This window comes from Zingiber officinale, chromosome 2A, assembly GCF_018446385.1.
Source record: "Zingiber officinale cultivar Zhangliang chromosome 2A, Zo_v1.1, whole genome shotgun sequence".
Classification (NCBI taxonomy): domain Eukaryota; kingdom Viridiplantae; phylum Streptophyta; class Magnoliopsida; order Zingiberales; family Zingiberaceae; genus Zingiber; species Zingiber officinale.
In genome coordinates, this window is record NC_055988.1 from 153,028,634 (window position 1) to 153,048,533 (window position 19,900).

The 19,900-nt window shown below is 37.1% G+C and overlaps 3 protein-coding genes across 3 annotated transcripts; 2 read left to right on the forward strand and 1 right to left on the reverse strand.

Annotated features, from left to right (window-relative positions):
• Positions 1-3,545: 3,545 nt before the first annotated feature.
• On the forward strand, positions 3,546-10,760 carry LOC122042783 (magnesium-transporting ATPase, P-type 1-like). Its single transcript, XM_042603091.1, has 9 exons — positions 3,546-3,684; positions 3,807-3,920; positions 5,137-5,363; positions 5,497-5,708; positions 5,819-5,921; positions 6,011-6,381; positions 7,711-8,218; positions 8,839-10,014; positions 10,113-10,760. The coding sequence occupies exons 1-8, from the start codon at positions 3,561-3,563 to the stop codon at positions 9,982-9,984; spliced, it is 2,805 nt and encodes a 934-aa protein (XP_042459025.1). The 5' UTR covers positions 3,546-3,560; the 3' UTR covers positions 9,985-10,014; positions 10,113-10,760.
• A 2,355-nt stretch (positions 10,761-13,115) lies between these two features.
• Positions 13,116-14,541, forward strand: LOC122042785 (EPIDERMAL PATTERNING FACTOR-like protein 1). Its single transcript, XM_042603093.1, has 2 exons — positions 13,116-13,842; positions 13,977-14,541. Exons 1-2 carry the CDS (start codon positions 13,750-13,752, stop codon positions 14,217-14,219), a joined length of 336 nt encoding a protein of 111 aa, XP_042459027.1. The 5' UTR covers positions 13,116-13,749; the 3' UTR covers positions 14,220-14,541.
• A 153-nt stretch (positions 14,542-14,694) lies between these two features.
• Positions 14,695-19,533, reverse strand: LOC122042784 (protein CYPRO4-like). The gene is made up of 2 exons (XM_042603092.1): positions 17,837-19,533; positions 14,695-15,118 (listed from the first exon to the last, which is right to left on the reverse strand). Exons 1-2 carry the CDS (start codon positions 19,469-19,471, stop codon positions 14,837-14,839), a joined length of 1,917 nt encoding a protein of 638 aa, XP_042459026.1. The 5' UTR covers positions 19,472-19,533; the 3' UTR covers positions 14,695-14,836.
• Positions 19,534-19,900: the final 367 nt, after the last annotated feature.

Genomic DNA, 19,900 nt, shown 5'->3' on the forward strand with positions numbered 1-19,900 from the left:
ATTCATTTATTTACCGACTTAACTTCTTAATTTCCATGATTGTTAATCTCCTTTACAAGCCATATATATTGGCAATTAATGAAAATATTTATTTTTTGCAACAATTATAAAAAAATATTTTTTATCAGTATGAAAATAAATGGGACAAGGAAGGGGATGGTTTCATCACCCTTTGACCAAGTACCACACAACAAGGACCGTTCGTATTTATTTCCATTTTTCCCTTTTGGACCTCCCAAAAATTCATATTAATTAAAAAAAAAGATAACCAATTTGATCTTCCAACAGCTTCCTAATGCACAGTAGAGTGCAAATTAATGTTAATAATTCAATTAGTTGGAGTTGAAAACTTGATTCCATTGGCTTCTTCCTCCACCCAACTTAACCTAATTCCGATCAGTTCAAGTTGTTCAAGACAATCGAGGCGATTAGGTTGCATCGATCGGTTTCGGAAACGCCAATTGGCTCGACAATACGGGACAAACGGATCAGGTTAACTCGGTCAGGTAGATCCGATTGACTGCAGGCATTCAGTGAGGGTGGTTAATTAGCCACCAAATTCGGGGTTTATCCTATCTATCAAACGTGGCCGGGATGCATGCATGCATGCATGCATATGCATGCAGTGAGATATCAAATCTCACTTAAATCGTTGATACTCGGAATTTTATTAATTCTTTTTTCATAGGGATTAATGCAATCTTTAGTATAATTTAATAATAATATGTCTAATTAATTAATTAATTAATTAATGGGAGATGGGTTGAGGTGGTTGTCTCGGGACTTGGGAGCATGTCATACTTCCAAATTACACCAAACATACTAACGAAACCATAATAAGTCTATAAATATATAAATAAAGAAAAGAAAATTAATAATTGCACGTAATATATTATGAGTTTCCTACTTCCAAGACTTGTCATTTGTCAAGGACTTGGATACGGTTGCTTTCTTTCCTTTGCCAAATACTTTAAATTTATTCTTATATTGGGCAATTCAAATTTGGTGATGTGACAATTCAAATTCCGTGTAAAATTCGAGAAATAATAGTATAAAAAAAGAAAATAGTTTTTTTTCTTCTAGCTAAGTGTCAAATCTTTGATGGGACGCATGATCCATGACTAGATCGAGTATGTCTGTGTATATATTTATAAGCGTAGTCGAATCGGTACTCATCTAGCATATTTATAAGCAATTCGCAACTTGAAATTTAGGGTAGAAATAATTTCGTAGAAATAATTTTATCATTCAACTCAAAAATTTAGTGTAGAAATAATTTTGTCATTTATAAGCAATTCACAACTCGAAATTTAGTGTAGAAATAATTTTGTCATTCATTATATTTTACAGTGTTGTTCATGCATGAATACACAATTTAATATACATTCGCAGATTAACAATAGAATAGAAGTAACTAAGTGTTTATAGTTTTTTATTATTATTTATTTTTATTTATTGATTTTTAATTGATATCGAATATATAATTTATATCAATTAATTCTGAGATGACTGATGTAGATGACATATCAACTCAATATTCTTAAATCAATCATCTATTAAAAAAAATTTATCCATTAATTTAAAAAAATTTGTTTAAGAAATTGAGAAAATAATTACTCGGAGGCAAGTGTTTGTATTTTATTCCTTGTTTGTTAAGTTGCTTATGTTCTTCAATATTTTTTTTATTAATTAGATAATAAGTAAATAAAATGGACAGAAATACAGACAAGAAAGCTACCTTTGTTCCTTTTCCTTCAAAGAAACAAGAGGGGAAAAAAACCATTAACATTTTCTACTCTATCCACTTGCTTTCCTTCGGCATTTCTTCCTACTTCACTTTCAATCTTTCATAGGAAACATAACCTTATCATTGATTAAAAATAATGAAAAAAATACTCTTAATTCAGAAGAATGTAGAATAGCAATTATAAATATCATAGCTGAAATTGAATACTCTTATTCAGTGAAAAGTATACTTGTTAATCTCGATGTGGAATGATAATATTTCAGCAAAAACACAAAGGAATTGTACTGTGATTGTTTGATGCGACTCCACCCTTTAACTTTGCCGTACCTCCCCTGTCTATTAATTGAAACCAAACACCAACTCCCTCATCTCTCTCAGCAGACACACACTCACATACATCATCAATTAAATGTTGCTGTTGGTTGATTTCTATTTATTTGATGCACATTAGTGCAAACTGGTCTGAGTGAATCGGATATGAGAGATCTGATGATCTACACGCTGTGGTGGTGCAGACTGCAGAGAATCACTGTAGCTGCAGCAGCAGGGCTGAAGCAGATGGGTGCTCCTCGTGCTTGCTCTGGAGAAATGACTGTCACAACCTACACGCACAAGCAAACCAGTGAGTGCTGTGCAGCAGGGAGTTATGCATTGATTATATTTAAATATATATTTCAATGTTAGAAAAAGAAAATACTAATAGGGTGTAATCTGGTGAAATGCTACATATTAAATGGCTACTTTGCTGCATGCTTGACTAAAACTCTTTTCTTCTTCAGTTTGAAATTAAATTTCTAGGGCTTGTTTTTTGTGGGGAGAAGAGAATGATGTTGGATGTGGACCAGACGAGCGAAGGAAAAGGCATCGACCGTGAATTCTATCTCTCTTCCTTGCAGCCTTTCTTCGCCCCCTCTGCTTTTCCTATTTACCCTTTAGTTTTCTACTCCCTCCTCTCTCTCTCTCTCTGTCTCTCTCTTTCTGCCCTTTGTCTCTAGTTGGATGGACGATGCTTCCATATTCCTCTTTTTCTCCCCCATGCTTTCCCACTTGCTACTGTTACTTGATGAATTATCATACTTTTTTATCACTTTATATTTCAGCCTCTAGCTGAAACAATTAATGGGGGTGATCAGCATTCAACCACCTTCTTTGAATTCGTCTCCTGCATGCATGTCCTCCATGCACGTACGTAGGTACGTACGTCCCAGCAGAGAAACAAGATTGGAAGCATGGGCATGCAGTCCCTGAAACATATTCACTACCTACCCACTTCAATTCGATTTCATACAGTGTACTGCTAAGTGAATTAGTGTGTGTGTGTGTGTGTGTGAGAGGGGGAATTAAATTTGGTGGCTTGAATGGTCAGTGCCAAGTTTGGCTTGACATGCTTACCGTGTGCTTTCCACTTTAATTTCCAGCTCCATCGAAACTTGTTGATTCCAACGTTGCTGCAGAGTACTGATCCGTGGGGTGTTCCTTTATTTGATACCTGAAATAATGATATTAACGTATTAGAATGAGTGTTTCTGAATTCGATACGAGAACAAGTGTGGTGGGACTTGGTATTCAAAGCACCTATCTACACTTCTATAATCTGAAAGTCAGAACCTAACTCAATCCAACACACCAAACAAAGAAACAAAAGAAATATCAAGTCAAAGTGGAACCTAACAGTCAAACTCATGCATGGTAGTTGGAAAGCACAAAAAATAAGCTTAGTTCTTGCATTTTATACTACCCGTTCAATGCTGCGCTTCTTTATTTGCATCATGGAATTCTTCTGTTAATCCATCGATCGATCAAATAGACTGCCATGGATGCACCAAACTCCCTACGACAGAGCCTCTTGGGCAAGCACCATCCACTGAGCCGATCGAACAGAAAACATGGCATTTTACAAGCTATCTCTGGGTGCTTGAGAAGGCTTCTTGAAGCAAGTAATTATCACAAGTTCCTGCGAAAATAAATCTTGCTCCTTGAGTTTCATTTTCTTGTCATGGTTGTTGCCTCATAGTGAACTTTAGTTTGGTCATGGTTTTCTTTGCTGCTAAAAATTCAGGGAAGAATGTGTCTGGACCGTCCGAAGCAGAGGAAAGAGTCCGGTCATGGATCTATGCTCTGGCTCAATCTGAAAAGAACCTAACATTTGAATATGTTCAGTCTACTGAAAGAGGTATGGGGAAAAAACATACCATGCTAGATATAATGGAAAAACTGCTCCCCTAAATGATTCTGTTTTCTGATATATCATAGATATACACATATATATGTACATATGAGCATAAAGATGAATAAACAAATTGAACTTGTTGCAGAATAAGATAGCAGCATGTGTGTTTGTATGTATTCATTTTGCATCAGTAAGGCGAAAAAAAATATGAATCAGCTGAAGGAAGAGATTCGAGTTTTAGTCCACTTCTAGCAGGTTTTATGCTTTTAACTAAGCAGACATTCTTTTGTTCAAAACTTGACTTGTTCTCTTCCTTATTTTGTGGTTGCTCTCCAATAAAAGAAAGGAAAAAAGGAATTTCATTCCCAAGCTTACTGTATCTTCTTCAATGGAGAGGGAAGAAGAGTGATTTAACTCCAAATTGGATCCAGTAAATTTAGATGATTTCTTTTCCTTCAAAACTTTTAGTAGGGTAAACTAGAGAAATGAATTCCTACTCAATTTCATCACAGTAACCCCAAATTAGTGTAAATGAAAACATGTAATATAGAAGAATTCAGTACTGTGTTTGATCGCGATGAACTTGTCTGAGTATTATTTGCCACGTCTATCTGCATATCATTTTTCTTCACAAATCTATCAGAAAAATAGGAGGTTTTAATGAGCAACCAATGAGACTATCATCTTTGATGATCAAGGTAATAGTTCTTGAAGTTAAATATGCATGTACCAGGAATTAGATTTGATCCAAATGATCTTCATTGATCAATGACGAACCTTTTACAATTTAGCCAGTTCTGAATGATTTTCATTGTATTTACTGGATGATCCCTTAAATGATAACCATTCCATTTCAATGAAGTGAAAAAAGAAACCTGATGAACAGACGCAATGTATATCAAACCTACAACCACTGCATGTGCCGCCAGAATCATACATTTCGACATCTGGTATCAAATTGTGTAATTCTATTTATGAGTAAATGGTCATTCAGAATGAATCTGCACCTATATAAACAGTAATATTCAAGAGGATAATACACTGCAATTTTGTTTTTTCAATTCCTCAATTTTACAAAGTTATCTAATGAAACACAGATCTGAGCTAAAAGTGTATCTATCAGTTTCTTATAAATAACACAATAAAACATAATAAATCACAAGTTATCTCAAGAAAAAAAATTAGCAATTTTAAATACCGAATGTCAATCTCTATGCAGGCTTGAGCTTCAAGGAAGCAGAAAGTAGACTGAGGGAAGCAGGAAAAAACATCCCTATTGACCATAATTTCTCAGGCTGGTGGCAGCTCTGGTGCACGGCTTTTATCAACCCATTTAATATGATTCTTGTTGTCATGGCTGCACTTTCATACCTAGCATCTGATAATGCCAACGGAAGCATTATGCTCATTCTGGTTTTGACTAGTGTAGGCATCCGATTCCAACAGGTACATAACATAACCTTAGGAAGTATGTCAATATCAATCTCCTAGAGCACTTCATGCAAGAAAAGCCTGCTGTCTTTCATATACTGCATTAATGCTACCAGATTATAGACCAAATAAAAAAGTCGTATGGCAGGACTATAAGAGTTCAAGGGCAGCCATGCAACTCTCTGAATATTTGAGATCACAAATCAGAGTGCAGAGATGTGCTGGAAGAATCATTCAGAAAGAACTAGTAGTACAAATTGACTACAGAGACATTGTACTAGGTGACATTATCCATTTTAGCCCTGGGGATCTTTTTCCCGGTGATGTAAGACTACTGATATCCAAAGATTTGATTGTAAGGTAACAGGGCAGATTATTTTTTTTTTCAGGATTTATTTACCAAATTATGCTATTTATAGCTACCCATCAAAGTTCCCACATTACATGATATTTGCCTAATCATTGAACAGTCAGTCCTCATTAACAGGAGAGTCAGGAACCATGGAGAAAATAGCAGATATCACAGAAGTTAGGAGCACTCCCTTGCTAGAGCTAAAGAATGTATGCTTTATGGTAATCTTTGACAACTCTCTACATGTTATTGCATCTTCTAATGCCAAATACTTCTGACTATATGTATTAACAAACAAAAGCAATCCTAGGGAACAAGTGTGGTCTCTGGATGTGGAACTGGATTAGTTATATCTACAAGTTCAAGGACATATATGAGTACAATATTTTCCACAGCGTGGAAAGAGAAACGAGGAGATACCTTTGATAATAGTGTTCGGTCTGTATCATATGCACTTATTTGCCTCATGGTTGTGGTAGTTCCAATAATGGTCCTGTCTGATTATTATGCTTCACATAATTTGGGCAAGAGCATCATCTTTGGGATCTCTGTAGCAGTAGCACTGACCCCACAAATGTTTCCTCTTATTGTAAATACGAATCTTGCTAAAGGAGCCATTGCAATGGCCAGAGACAGATGTATAGTTAAGCGGCTATCTGCCATACAGAACATGGGAGCTATGTAAGTTTGAAATTTCAATGATTCATAAATCCACCTAAATGCACACAAGTCTACATATGCATTGTAGCATGTTAAAGTATGTTTTCAACATGTTCTACAACTGCTTAATATTGAATATTTATATTTCAAATAAAAAAAAAGAAAAGAAAAACAATGATGCAACACTAAAAAGAGCAAGTTTAGTTTCTTTTCTTCTGTTTGCAAACATTTAGTATATAACTATGTGACTCCTATTTGTTTTCTTAAGTGAACTTTTAACCTGCCTTTCCGGTCTCCACAATATGTTCTTAGTCAATGTTCGTGAACAAATGTAAAGATCAAATAGCATGTCCAACAGGTTGCACAGGCTAAGATTTTTGTGCGGATATATATTTAGGTTTAGTGAAATGCTATTTTACTGCTGCAAACCTGGTACCAGCATACTAGGCAACTGTTATACAAGTCTTGTGCATTCAGCTGCACAGGATTAACTCAAAACCCAAAGCAAGCCAATTCAAAGTGCAGAAAGAAGAAAATCTAAAACAGATAGGAAATGCATAACCAACAATAAGTTATTTTTCTGTATGTCAATGACATGACAGCTGAAAGAAACAAAGCAATAACCATTTAGATGAAGAAAACAAACATCAACTTATTGACTTTTCCATGCTGTAAGGAGCTAAGTTTCCATTTTACACCATCTGACATACACACATTTCCACCATCAATTTCTTATAGATCTATGGGTCAGAAATTAACTAGTACGTCTTCTTATATATCAAGTATCCTTCATGTGGTTTAATACATCATAAAGGGAGAAGGTTTCAATTGCTTGTAATTGTTTCTCAAGATTGTTTGTTATGTATGGATTTCTGTTTTCGACCAGACACATGAACAGAAGAATGTACATGCATGAAGAACTTGAGATGATCATCCTCTATTGTAATATTTGTGCTAGAACTTCACAAGTCACTACTATCCTCCCATATCACACGACCTTTATCATGTTATAAATTGTTTTAGCAATTAGTACATGTTTTATTTTGTAAGTTATCATGGTGAAATTTGAGAAATAACAGCACAGGCATTTACCAAGTGTAGAATTGTCTGTTGAAAAACAGAATATATTATGTATTTATACGTAAGGTAGCAATTAGTACATGTTTTATTTTGTAAGTTATCATGGTGAAATTTGAGAAATAACAGCACAGGCATTTACCAAGTGTAGAATTGTCTGTTGAAAAACAGAATATATTATGTATTTATACGTAAGGTATTATCAGCTATTGACCATTGCTCTCTTGAAATGTGAAAGATATTAAACTAATTCCACCTCACGATTTTTTGCAGGGATGTTTTGTGCATCGATAAAACTGGAACACTAACAACAGATTGTGCGCTGATGGTGCATCATTTAAATAGTTTTGGTTTTTCAGATGAAAGGGTACTGAGATTTGCGTTTCTAAATTCCTTCTTCAAAACTGAACTTAAAGGTCCTATAGATGATGCAATTCTTGCGTATGCATATATGAATGGCTACAAATTCCAAGTGTCAAAATGGAGAATGATAGAAGAGATTCCATTTGATTTTAGAAGAAGAAGGATGTCTGTGATCGTTGAGGGAGAATTAAACAGCATAAGGGATCAAAAAGGCTCTTACTTGAACACAGCCAAATACGTCATAACAAAGGGGGCACTTGAAGAAGTATTAGGTATCTCTACCTTAATTGAGCACGATGAGAAAGGTGTAACATTGACTTTGACTTCAGAAGAGCGGAAAAGAGTTCTTCAGAAAAGCGAAGAACTGACCAATGATGGCTTAAGAGTTTTGGGAGTAGCAATAAAGAGGACAAGCACAGTATGATCTCATCTCTCCTTTCTAGTTGACATATAATTTGTTAGGACAACATTTTGAAAAGTTTGACAGACTGTCAGTTTTTTTGAAACATCCTGGACATATTGTATTAAGCTCAACATTTGGGAAAACTTAAGTTCCTGAGTAACAAGCTTTGAATGGGTCATAATTAATATTCAATATTCATGATAGTGAAAAAAAGATTGTGATCCACTATCTATAACCATCATGTATCCAATATCATTTTGAAACCATTGTTTAGGGTAAGGGAATTTCTCCAACTAACTAATGAGGCGTCATAAAAAAATCAATACACGACCATGTACAATGATATAGTTTTTTCTGTCATTTACCAAACATTTCCATTAAGAATAATAAATCATAAGTTGCCATATACTAGCAGAGTAAGAAACCAAACACTATTGTAGCAGCTTAAGATTTCTCTTCTCCAGAAGTGGGTGGAAGTCATAAAATCGATAATTTGACAGATTAACCTTATTCGTGATTATGATCTGATAATGCCAGGCCCGACCTAAATAAAAAAGTTGAGGGTTATGATAGGCATAGACAACTAGTGTCAATATTTGTCTAAACTTATGAATGAGTCATAACTCTAATTGCAGATGACTACAGATGAAGAGAACAGCCATTCACTAATAGAATCAGACATGATTTTTCTTGGCCTCATTTCCTTCTTTGATCCACCAAAAGAATCAGCTAAGCAAGCACTCTGGCAACTAGCTGAGAAGGGAGTAAAAGCAAAAGTGTTAACTGGTGACTCACTTTCTCTAGCCATCAAAATTTGCAAAGAAGTTGGCATCAGAACTACTCACGTGACAACTGGTCCAGACCTAGATGCTCTTGAAGAAACTGAATTCCATGAGGCTGTCAGAAAAGCCACATTATTGGCCCGTCTTACTCCAACTCAGAAGCTTCGAGTAGTTCAGTCACTGCAGAGAGTAGGCAAACATGTTGTCGGTTTTTTAGGGGATGGAATAAATGATTCTCTTGCACTGGAAGCTGCAGATGTTGGTATCTCAGTTGATTCCGGAGCAAGTGTAGCCAAGGACTTTGCTGACATTATACTGCTTGAAAAGGACCTAAATGTTCTTGTCTCTGGAGTCGAACATGGTAGGCTGACATATGGAAATACAATGAAATACATAAAACTATCTTTGATTGCTAATATTGGAAGTGTTGTCTCATTCTTTATAGCAACTATGTTGCTGCAATTTGAGCCACTCACTCCCAGGCAGCTTCTTACTCAAAATTTTCTGTATACTCTAGGCCAGATAGCAATTCCATGGGACAAGGTAGATGATGGATATGCCATGGTTCCTCAGGGTTTTTCTGCTAAAGAACTACCAGTTTTCATTATGTGGAATGGCCCAGTTTGTTCAATGTTTGACATCACCACCTTGTTATTCCTTCGATATTACTATGACGCCAGTGAATATTCAGATGCTGAGTTTGTTCATTCGGCATGGTTTGTTGAAGGCCTCCTTATGCAGACTCTAATCATCCACATGATTAGAACAGAAAAAATTCCCTTTATACAAGATACAGCATCTTGGCCAGTGGTTTTGTCAACTTTAACAATTTCTGCTATTGGGATCACTATCCCATATAGTCCAATTGGCAAAGTTATGGGACTAAGTAAACTTCCACTATCATATTTTGGTTTCTTAGTTGTGCTTTTTCTTGGATATTTTTCACTTGGTCAGGTTGTCAAGAGGATATATATACATGTATACAAACGATGGCTATAGAAGGGAGTCCATTATTCTTCAAAAGCAATGGTAATGGTATTTAGTTTCCTATATCTTCAATGTGAATAATTTTGTCTTAGATAATGATTGTATGAGGTATAAAATAAGATTTTGAGTCTTTTATCCAGGACATAGAAATCAACCTTGGTTTTAGTCCATCTATCAAACATGAGAAGAAAGTCATACTCTGAGCGAAGACTTGATCAGGTGAGGAGCTTCATTGAAAAAAATCTTGATCGCAATTAGCATAAATATGAAATGATGTACAATAATAATCATGTCACTGACCATAGTGTTGTCATACTCATACCCAAGTAAACCCCCTTTCCATGGCTGGGAACAATCACTTTGCCGGTGGGACAATTCAATAAGCACAACTCCTCGTGCCCATCAAAGGAGTTTGCTACGGCAGCACTAGACAATATTCATACCACATCCACACTCAACAGCATACTATAACAAGAGCAGTAATACACAAATAAAATGATTTATTACTAAACAGCAAGGCTGTGACTCTCTGTTGTGGCTGGAAGAGGCTATACGTTTGCTGCTCAATTTGGAAGGCGAAGGGAAGTGGGTGGAGGAGGAACATTATACACGGCGATAGTTCCACAAAGAGGAAGAGGCGCCAATAGTTAGTGAAGAAAGGGGTAGCACAGACTCCCCAATCCTGAGAAATGCACAAAGAAGGCAGAATGCCAATTTTGTCTAGGCTTCTCCATGGAGATATCTAGAGGGTGCCATATACTACAGTTTTCTACATAATATGCTATGACTTTTTTTATATAATAAACTACTATTTTCTATATTATATACTACAATGTGTGACATCATATGCTACACTTTAGAACTTTCGTTTACTATGCTTTTAAAATCGTATACCATGATTTTCTAAATCATGTACAATGAAACCAATAGTTGTGATGATTTAGAGCATGATAAAGAAGGTGACATCCTTTCAACAGATAGTGCCCTTTTCAATATGTTAAAATGGAATCTCTTCTAAACATATATGTCATAGTTCCTTCCTTTGACGAAGGTAAAAATATCTAGATTCACAATCACCACCAACCCTTTTAGAATTTTTGTCATCACTTGCACGATCAGAATTTCGAAAACTCTTGCTACAAGTGATAAACTCCTGTTATCGAATCACTGCAAATGAGAAAACTAAACTCACCAAATCGCGCGTATTGCTAGAAAATTTAAGTTTCAGCTAATTCAGAAAGTTTAAGAAAGCGTTTCGATTTGGTCCAAACGACGGTAACTTAATTACTATCGCAGTAGTCTTCTATGTTTTCTCTATCAAAAGTATCCCTATATCACATTTTATTCGGGCAACATCTCCCTGAAAAATCTAGAATTTACAGCAATAAGAACTCATGAAAAAATAGCACCATCCATCAAAAAGTGGGAACTTGTGAAAGCTTTACCTTAGGAACGCGATAAAAGTAGTCGACAAGCGATCAGGAGGTCGAGCGCTGATCTGCTACGATTCAGAAAGGAGAGAGTTTGGCCCGAGAGAGAGAGGGGACGTTACGTTCGAGCAATTACAAATAATAAGGTGCAGTGGTAAAGCATTTTGGACGCCCCAGGTTTAGTGGGGTGGTACGGGACAGAGTGCAAATGTGCAATTACCACGCGATCAAGATTCAATTCTACTTAGGTGCATCCGCCATCTCGGTAGCCCTAAAACCGCCCAGGAAAGATAAATTCAGGTACAGAAGATACAGGGACGATTCAATTCTTACTTAGGACACAATTAAGAGTTGGTTAAATTATTAGTAAAGTTGGGACATGAATTATCGTAGTTCGGATCCTCTGTTTCTAAATTTTTCTATCCCCGTGTTTTCTTATTGATTGGACGGATCAGATTACATTTCAAGATATCATGATATCCTTAAGATGTATGTAGTATCCTCATGATGTGTAAGACATCCTTGAGATGTAATCTGATCTGTCCAATTAATAAAAAGATACGAAGATAGAAAAATTTGAGGACAGACGATCCGAACTGAAATTATCGTACTTTCTAAATTTATTTGTTAGATGGAATATAAAACTGCAATGTCTACTTTGCAGTTTGAGAATGATAAGATCTCGTTTAATATATATACAAAACAAAATGTAAAGCATTTTGGTAAAAACTAAGAGTACCAAAGTTTATGGTTCGGAGTTTATGGACAAATATTTTAGAGATGGACTCTTCGAAATGTAGATCAAGTGGACGTAAACAAATAGAGGAAATTATGACCAAGTTAATAATCATACTTTCTTACGAAAATCAAATAAACCAAACTAATAAAAAAATGAAATAATTGGCTAAAAAATGAAATAATTAAATTTGAATTTAGGGCAATCGATTGATCAATTGTTCTTTAAACGTGAGCGATAAACGTGGGCCACAAATTAAGAATTTTGAAGTCCAATTCAGTGGATTGCTATGTATTTATGACTAATATCAATCACTGGTAATAATAATAACATAGGAGCGAACTCTTAACATAGGTTAGGTTTAATTAAATTTAAAAATTAAAAATTTAAATTAAATTAATTAAACCAAATTAATAGATATTTTTTTTTAAAAAAAAATAAACTTCTGATTCAGCCGAAATTTTAAATTCGATCAATTCTAATTAAATTAATTTAACTAACCTTTTACTTATCCCTAGTAACGTGTCTATTTTCAAAATTAATCGGAACACCTAGATTATAAATAAAAATTCATAAAAAAAGGAAAAAAAATAATATTGCAGACCCGAGGACATCCCGACCCAGCTCAGTCAGCCCAGCGCTCCGGCCCATCAACGCAATTGATCGACTAAGTTATTGAGACGGCCCATTAATAGAGAACATATCTATTTCTTAGTTAGCTTTCTTTTTTTATCATCTTCTCTTTTCTGCATGTTTATCATCTTCTCGGTTTGTCTGATTGGAGCCATAGATTGCGAAATTCGAAGCCATGATCAATCATTCAAGCAGGTCGCAGGAGTCGCAACCAAACCATGTGCGCCCCATGTGCACCCCTGCGGCACGGATGTACCTTGGAAATTATGCACCTGCTCCTGCTTTAATGCTGACTGTCTTTTTCCTTCTCGTTTATTTTATTTTATTTTATTTATTCCCCTCTGCAATTAAACCAAAAGCCCAAGAAGAGCTCCATCTCTCTTTGTCAACCAACCTAATGATGGTTAGAGAAAGAGGAAACAATGAGAAAAAGAAAAGAGATCCTTTCTTTCCTCTCCTGCTCATCTTTCCTTCTTCTCTAACATCTGTTTGACTAATCTGCAACTTACCAGTACATTGGTGAAAAGGCCATTGCAGTCTTGCAGAAGACACCCCCCCTCTCTCTCTCTCTCATGGATCATGACTCCTTCCAGCTTTTCTTGTTCACATGCCTGCCTGCCTTCCTTACATGCCATGTATCATGTGTCACTCATTCAACAACAGTCAAAATCAGATTCCCAAACCGGCGAAAGAGAAAGGGAGATGGTTGTCTGCTAATTAATGGCTTGATTTACTAAGCGGAAAGCACAAATGAGGCCGCTGCAATTTACTTCTTTGTTTCTGGCACAGCAACTGTGGTTCCCTTTCACTGGACTGCGTCTCCTATTACGGACACGATCCCCCATTTAAACGCTTCCATTTCTGTGTGCGTTGCTGAAGAAAGGTGCCACAAGAACTTTGGAAGCCGTCGCCGCTGCTTTATTCTCGCGCTCCCCGGGCAGGGCTTGGTTCATGGCAGAATGAGATGGTCGTATTAAGATGAGAGCACTGAGGGATGTATTTCTCTTCTTAGCTCTTCTCAATCTCCTCCCTGTTTCCTCCATGGATGAGCCCCTGCTATCGTCCCCTGAGGTAGATATCGGTTCATTTGTTGCCGGGGGGAAAAAATCTGCGGCTAGATGTGTCTTTTCTATCTGAATCGGTTAAAAGATGCAGTTTTTCTGTGGAAATTTGTTTAAAGTTTTGATTTTTCTAACGGCGAACAGGCGATGGCGATGGGGGGAGAGAAGATCCGGTTGGGTTCGACGCCGCCGAGCTGCCACAACCGTTGCAACCGGTGCAACCCTTGCACGGCAGTGCAGGTGCCGGCGCCGCCAGTGGGCTCAGGCGGCGTCGGAAGGCGGGCGGGGCCGGAGACCGCCCCGCCGACCGTCGGCAACCAGCTCTACTCCGACTACAAGCCGCTCGGGTGGAAGTGCCGGTGCGGCAGCCGGATTTACGACCCATAAAAGGTTGCTCTGCAACTGATTCATCCACTGGTTCTGATCAAATCGTCAAGATGCCAACTTTGCTACATGAACGCCAAGGTTCTTCTCTCGCTCAAGTTCTAGTTTATCTTACTCTTTCGTGATCGATGAACTTTTCATTTTTCCTAGATGCAGGTGTTCGCTGGCGGAACTGGTAGATGTAAATTGTTGTTTGAATTTTTGAACAGAGGGGGTGAGGTCACATCGATCAGTCTCAGAAGTTACAACACTGTAGATTGTGCTGTCTTTTTCTCGTTATTTTTTCCTGATAAAAAATAAAGCAGATCCCGCAGTTATCGCACCGTGATTGATGGGGAGGATCATATATTATGAATTATGATATGCATTTATTTTTCGGATTGCGACCGTCTCTCTCAGCATTTAAAGAACCCTGACACATCTTTACAAAACGGAAGTGGTCATTGCCCAAAATCCATCAAACACAAAGTTCAAATCGTGAAAAATACTTGACAATCATAAACATACGAGTAATTAGTGCGCAACTAATGCAGTTTCAACGACAGGAAAATCTCCAAATAGGCAGAGACAGATCACGTTATAAAAGTTTCAGTTAATGTAAACACGTTTGGTTAGCAAAGTTATCGCCTACCTGAGATACTAATGGAGCTCACTTTCATCGGCGTCGCAACCACGAGAGGAGCTTCGGGAGAGTTGGTCACTGCAAACTTCTCGTGCATGAAGCGACTGTCGACGATGGATTCATCTTTGGGGACGACCTTGTAACAGTAGCAGCTCTTCAGCCCTTCCTGGTTCTTGTAACATTCATGGTTGCTGTTTTTCACTTGCTGGAAATTCCATATGACACTAAATTTACCGACGGTCGCAACCAGATGCCTCTCTTGCTTGCCGTTTTCAGTCACCTGTCGAGCAGTGGAACGGAAATATGTCAAGCAAATTAGATTGTATGAGCTTGAAATGCTAATGAACAAAATCATATAGTTCAAATGCCTGGTAAAATTCAAAGTTTTTCTTTATCCAGGAGTTTGATAACCCATCCCATCTTGAGCCACAAAAAATAAGACACGTATAAGAATGTCGAAGAACACCACTTGATGAAGTTGAATTCTATTATGGAAAATCATATATACTACAAACTTATAAATGAGCTCTAATAATGATTAGAAAATAGAACATTTCACAATTAATTGCATTCCAGAGTTCAGGCTAATCTATATGAGTGCCATTAACTTGCTATTGTGCAGAGTAATGAATGTTCTATAATAAAAACAACTCCAATTTTCACAGGAACGAATTCAAAAAGATTGAACAGCCAGAAACTAGCAAATTACTCTTCTTTGACTAGCTAAAGTTTGAAACTAAGCCAACAGCAAAAACTGACTTAGTATCGTAAGCTATTTAGGTCAATTGAAACAATTTTAACCAAGAGAACTTACATAATGTTGACAAGCGCTTCAGCTTTTTTGTTTGAAAACAGACTTAACACGCACAGATAAAAAAAAAATACATCAACTCATTAACCGGAGGCAGATTAAGAAGGGTAATTTACATATCGGACCCCCATTTAATTAATTTTTACCAAATCACGCCTGATTAATTGGTTTTTGGTAAACCGTGCTCCCAGCTATTTTTTCCTTTTAATCCTTTAATTTAAAAAACCCTTCCAAAATTTACTATCACTGATTTCCCAAATTGCATGATTTTTATTCAAAATTGGCTTTGTTTGAGTCACTTTGCACAAAAAATGTTGAGTTTGGAGCTTGTGATATCTAATGCATAAATATTCGCAAGAATATCCATGCAAACTTATTTCAAAGTCAGCTTGCAGCATGCTTTTCACTCAAACTTGTTTGAGTACATTTTGACAAACATAATCATTTTGGGGCTCTCAAATACTAAAGTGCGTAAACATAAAGAGTTTACCTCAATTATGTTACCCTTACTAATTGGAATGAAAGAAATAGCAAATATGTTCCGTGCAAAATGGGAATGGATTGAGGTTATGAACTTATATAAACCTGGAATCAACTTGATCATAAGATTATAGGTTCATTAAATACCACACAAGACAGGAGTAAGCTTATGTACATTCTTATTATGAAAGTTGATCATTTGAGTGTATTTAAATAGATACTATGCACTATATTCACTTCTTTTGGGGCTTCTAGTGAATTAAGAAAGTTTGATTGTACATTATTTTTTTTATAAGGCATAATCTTGATAATTCAAATCGAACCCATTGGATGTTTGACCCAGGTATGATAGGAACAAGATTGATCCACGAGCTGATTTGATGTGATTTCAACTCAAATTTGAGTTGTTTAAGTTCTTTTACACCTTAAAGTATTACTTTTGAATCTCACATCCTAATGAAGTATTAAGAATAAGAATTAAAGCGCTTCCATAGGCATGTGGTTTAGGCTGAGAGTGAAACAGCAAAAAATTTGAATAGTGTGATTTAGTATACAACAATTAAGGGGTATTATTTGGTTAAAAAAACAATTAGAGCAGTGCGTTCAAGTAAATTGTCCATAAAAAATAAAAATAAGAACAAGAGGGGAAAGATAATAGCACATAAATAGGTCAATTTTAGTTGAGATATCTCAGCAGAAGTGAATTCTATTTCATGGTTATCAATTACCATAAGAAAGAGGAAGTTCTTTGTTCAAACACTAATATCAATGGAAATGTTATCTATGGTTGTAAACATTATTCCACAGAATAATAAAAAAATAAAATTTACTATCCATGAAAAAACTAAGATATCACCTACTTCTTCCGAATCCAAATCCAAATCCAAAGATAAATATATCATGAACTATCAATTTCTTTTTAATGAAAACTCAACCCTAAACTAGATTGAAAAACTAAGCCTGGGGACATGAACTACCGAGGAAACTAGATAAACAAGGGCAAAACTCATACTTGATCTTTTTGTCTCAAAATGCAGGAAAGATAAAGTTAATCTGAATCTAAATAAAGTTGGTCAATGACAAATAACAACAATATTGTAAGCCCATAGAATACCAGCAATCCAAAACAAAAGACATATTGAATGCAATAAGTAGAAAAAAATTTCAACTCAATATTGAGAAGATTGGGTTAAACAATTTCACAATTAAAAATTAAACTTTCACATTAATGAAAGATCTCTTGAGAAATCTAGAGACTCAAATATAAAGCCACGGGTCCATGGGCAAAGATACGCAAAATAAATGCCTTTTAGGCTTTTCTACAAAGTTTCATAGGAAAAATACTAAACTCGAAAGTTATGGTTCACAAGGATCACTTTAGAAGATTGATTTCAGTATCTGTTTTTGCCAAAAAAAAAAAAAAAACTGGAAAATAAACTAAGATCATTACTAAGAATGTGTCAATAAATAAGACAACATAGACACTTTGGTTAATTTACAAATTTAGATACTATATATCATTTGAGAACTTATGTTGCATTATCCAAACTTTCAATGAGACATGAGAACACAAAATGAAAAAATAGCACCAATCAGCATTTATATCATTCAAATCAATTACTGAGTAGGGCAAAATAAGAACAAAAAGAAAAAAGAAAAATGCAGTGGAATTTTGAGTAAAGGAAAGAAGGATGAAGTCTAGCATACCCATGAGAACTGTCCTCCATGGAATTTATTGTCTTTACCAGCCAGATGAGAATCCAGTGGAGTAAGCTTCAACAATCTTGGAGCAGCAATCCTGTGTCCCATTCTCCCACTAAAACCAGTCTTCTCTTTTCCATCTTTGTCTTTGAAGACTGTGCTTATGAGGATTAAATACGTGTCTGTTGTGCCCAATATCCATTTCCCATCAAAAGTGACATCCACATGAGTGATTGGCGAGCCAAGGCCCGGAAATGCAGTCTTTGCCATTCTCATAGAAGTCTTTGAATAAAGTCGTATCTTCCCGTCCACAGACCCAACAACAATAGAACCATCTCCTGTTGACGCAAAGCATTGGAAATTTGTTCCCCTAGAGAACTGATGTCCTTGTGTCCATTCTAGAACTGGCGATTCCTTGGCATTTGCAAGGTTCTGAACTATACCTCTGCGGTCCCTCATATCCCAACGGCATAGCCTATTATCATCCAACCCCAAGAAGGTTGACTCTGATGGATCTAACTGAGCTCCCTTGCTGTCATTCGTAATGTCTCTCATAGTAATATCAGTTCCATCCTTCTCAAATTTCCACTCTGTCACAACTTTTCCTGTCTCAATATCCAGATGATGAACCCCAGTTGCATGTGGCTTACCAGCTTCTACAGGGCTCATCAGTAACATATTAGTTTCTGCTCTCATCAAAAGTGCCTTCTTGGGGGTTGAATATGCAACAGCTCGACCCCCATTACCCGAAATCTTCACAGACACACCCTTGCCATGGACCCCATGGCTAAAGTTCCTGAGGACCTGAATCCCTGAATTGCTGACCAAAAAACTATTGTCGAGAGCGCCAAGGGCGAGGCTTTGTATCCCTCCTTCATCAGCCTCCTCCTCGAACTCCTCCAGCATGTCTTGTTTCATCCTGGTTGGAGTAGCCAACCGACCAGGACTCTTTTCGAAGCTTTCGTCTGCATCTGCCCAAATACTGTCATCTTCTTCCTCCGGTTGTGCCCACGCCGTAAAATCCTTCCCAAAAATCTTGACTTTATTATCCTGGTTCGACTCAAATCCATAAGTGTTCTCAAAGAGGCAGCTTTGGAACCGATTCTGAAACTCCCGGTAACTCTCTGGAGAGGGGAACTTGATCGCCCAGACCCCATCTGCCACGAAGTCAACGCGGCGCTGGTCGGGAAAGGACTTGAGCTGCAAGTTTGGGTCGATCCTGGAGCGGACCTTGGAGCCGATCTGCAGTAACCAAGGCGAGGAAGGACTCTCCTCGCCATCAGATTCATCAGATCCCGAGTCGCGAACGAATTCGTAGGATGCGAATTTGTCGGAGACGACCCACCGTGCGGCGGGGGAGTTGCCGCCGATGTGAAGGTAGAGCTTGACCGCGTTTCTGGAATTAGGCTTCCGCGAGGAGGACGGGGAGGGTGAAAGGGACGAATTAGAATACTTGAGCTTGAGAGCCTGGAGCTTACGATCGACCTCGTCGATGGATGAGGCTGGAGTTAGGGTTCCTCCAGATCGAGGCCCCGCTTCATCTCGATCTTGTCGCTCCCCTTCCTTCTCGTTTCCTTCTTCTTCTTCCTCTTCCTCGGAATCTGAGAGCTCCAAGTCCTCGCGGCTTTGAGACCCTCCCATGGCGAATCGGCGATCGAGCAAGTGAGCCGAGAACAGAATTGGTGACGAACAGAATGTGCTTCGATCGGGAGCCTAATGTTAACTGCCTCTTGCCTCTTCCAAACGGTTACCTTACCGACGGTAAGTAGACTCGCCTTACGTGCGGACCAGTTTTCAGTCGTTTACGTTGCGATCCAACCAGTGCAGCGATGTCATCGTCCAGTGAAATTTCTGGTGAGTCAGTGGGTAACAAATAATAAAACTTGGGATAATCTTGATCAAACAGGTAATCTAATTTGGATCTTTCCAAAACACGCCTCTACCCTTTTTAACATATATATAATAAAGTATTATTTTAATTAGCAATAAAGCGTATAACTAAATTATTACGAAAATTATAATTTTAAAATAATTAAATATAGCGAATAGGAATATATAAAAATTAAATTA

Bases quoted from the DNA above. Each gene is read 5' to 3' on its own strand.
- LOC122042783 (XM_042603091.1), top strand. From the start codon at position 3,561: ATGGATGCACCAAACTCCCTACGACAGAGCCTCTTGGGCAAGCACCAT. The intron at 5,364-5,496 runs GTACATAACATA...GTCGTATGGCAG, and splicing joins TAGGCATCCGATTCCAACAG to GACTATAAGAGTTCAAGGGC. The intron at 5,709-5,818 runs GTAACAGGGCAG...ATCATTGAACAG, and splicing joins TCCAAAGATTTGATTGTAAG to TCAGTCCTCATTAACAGGAG.
- LOC122042785 (XM_042603093.1), top strand. From the start codon at position 13,750: ATGAGAGCACTGAGGGATGTATTTCTCTTCTTAGCTCTTCTCAATCTC. The intron at 13,843-13,976 runs GTAGATATCGGT...AACGGCGAACAG, and splicing joins CCCTGCTATCGTCCCCTGAG to GCGATGGCGATGGGGGGAGA.
- LOC122042784 (XM_042603092.1), bottom strand. From the start codon at position 19,471: ATGGGAGGGTCTCAAAGCCGCGAGGACTTGGAGCTCTCAGATTCCGAG. The intron at 15,119-17,836 runs GTATGCTAGACT...ACTGCTCGACAG, and splicing joins ATGGAGGACAGTTCTCATGG to GTGACTGAAAACGGCAAGCA.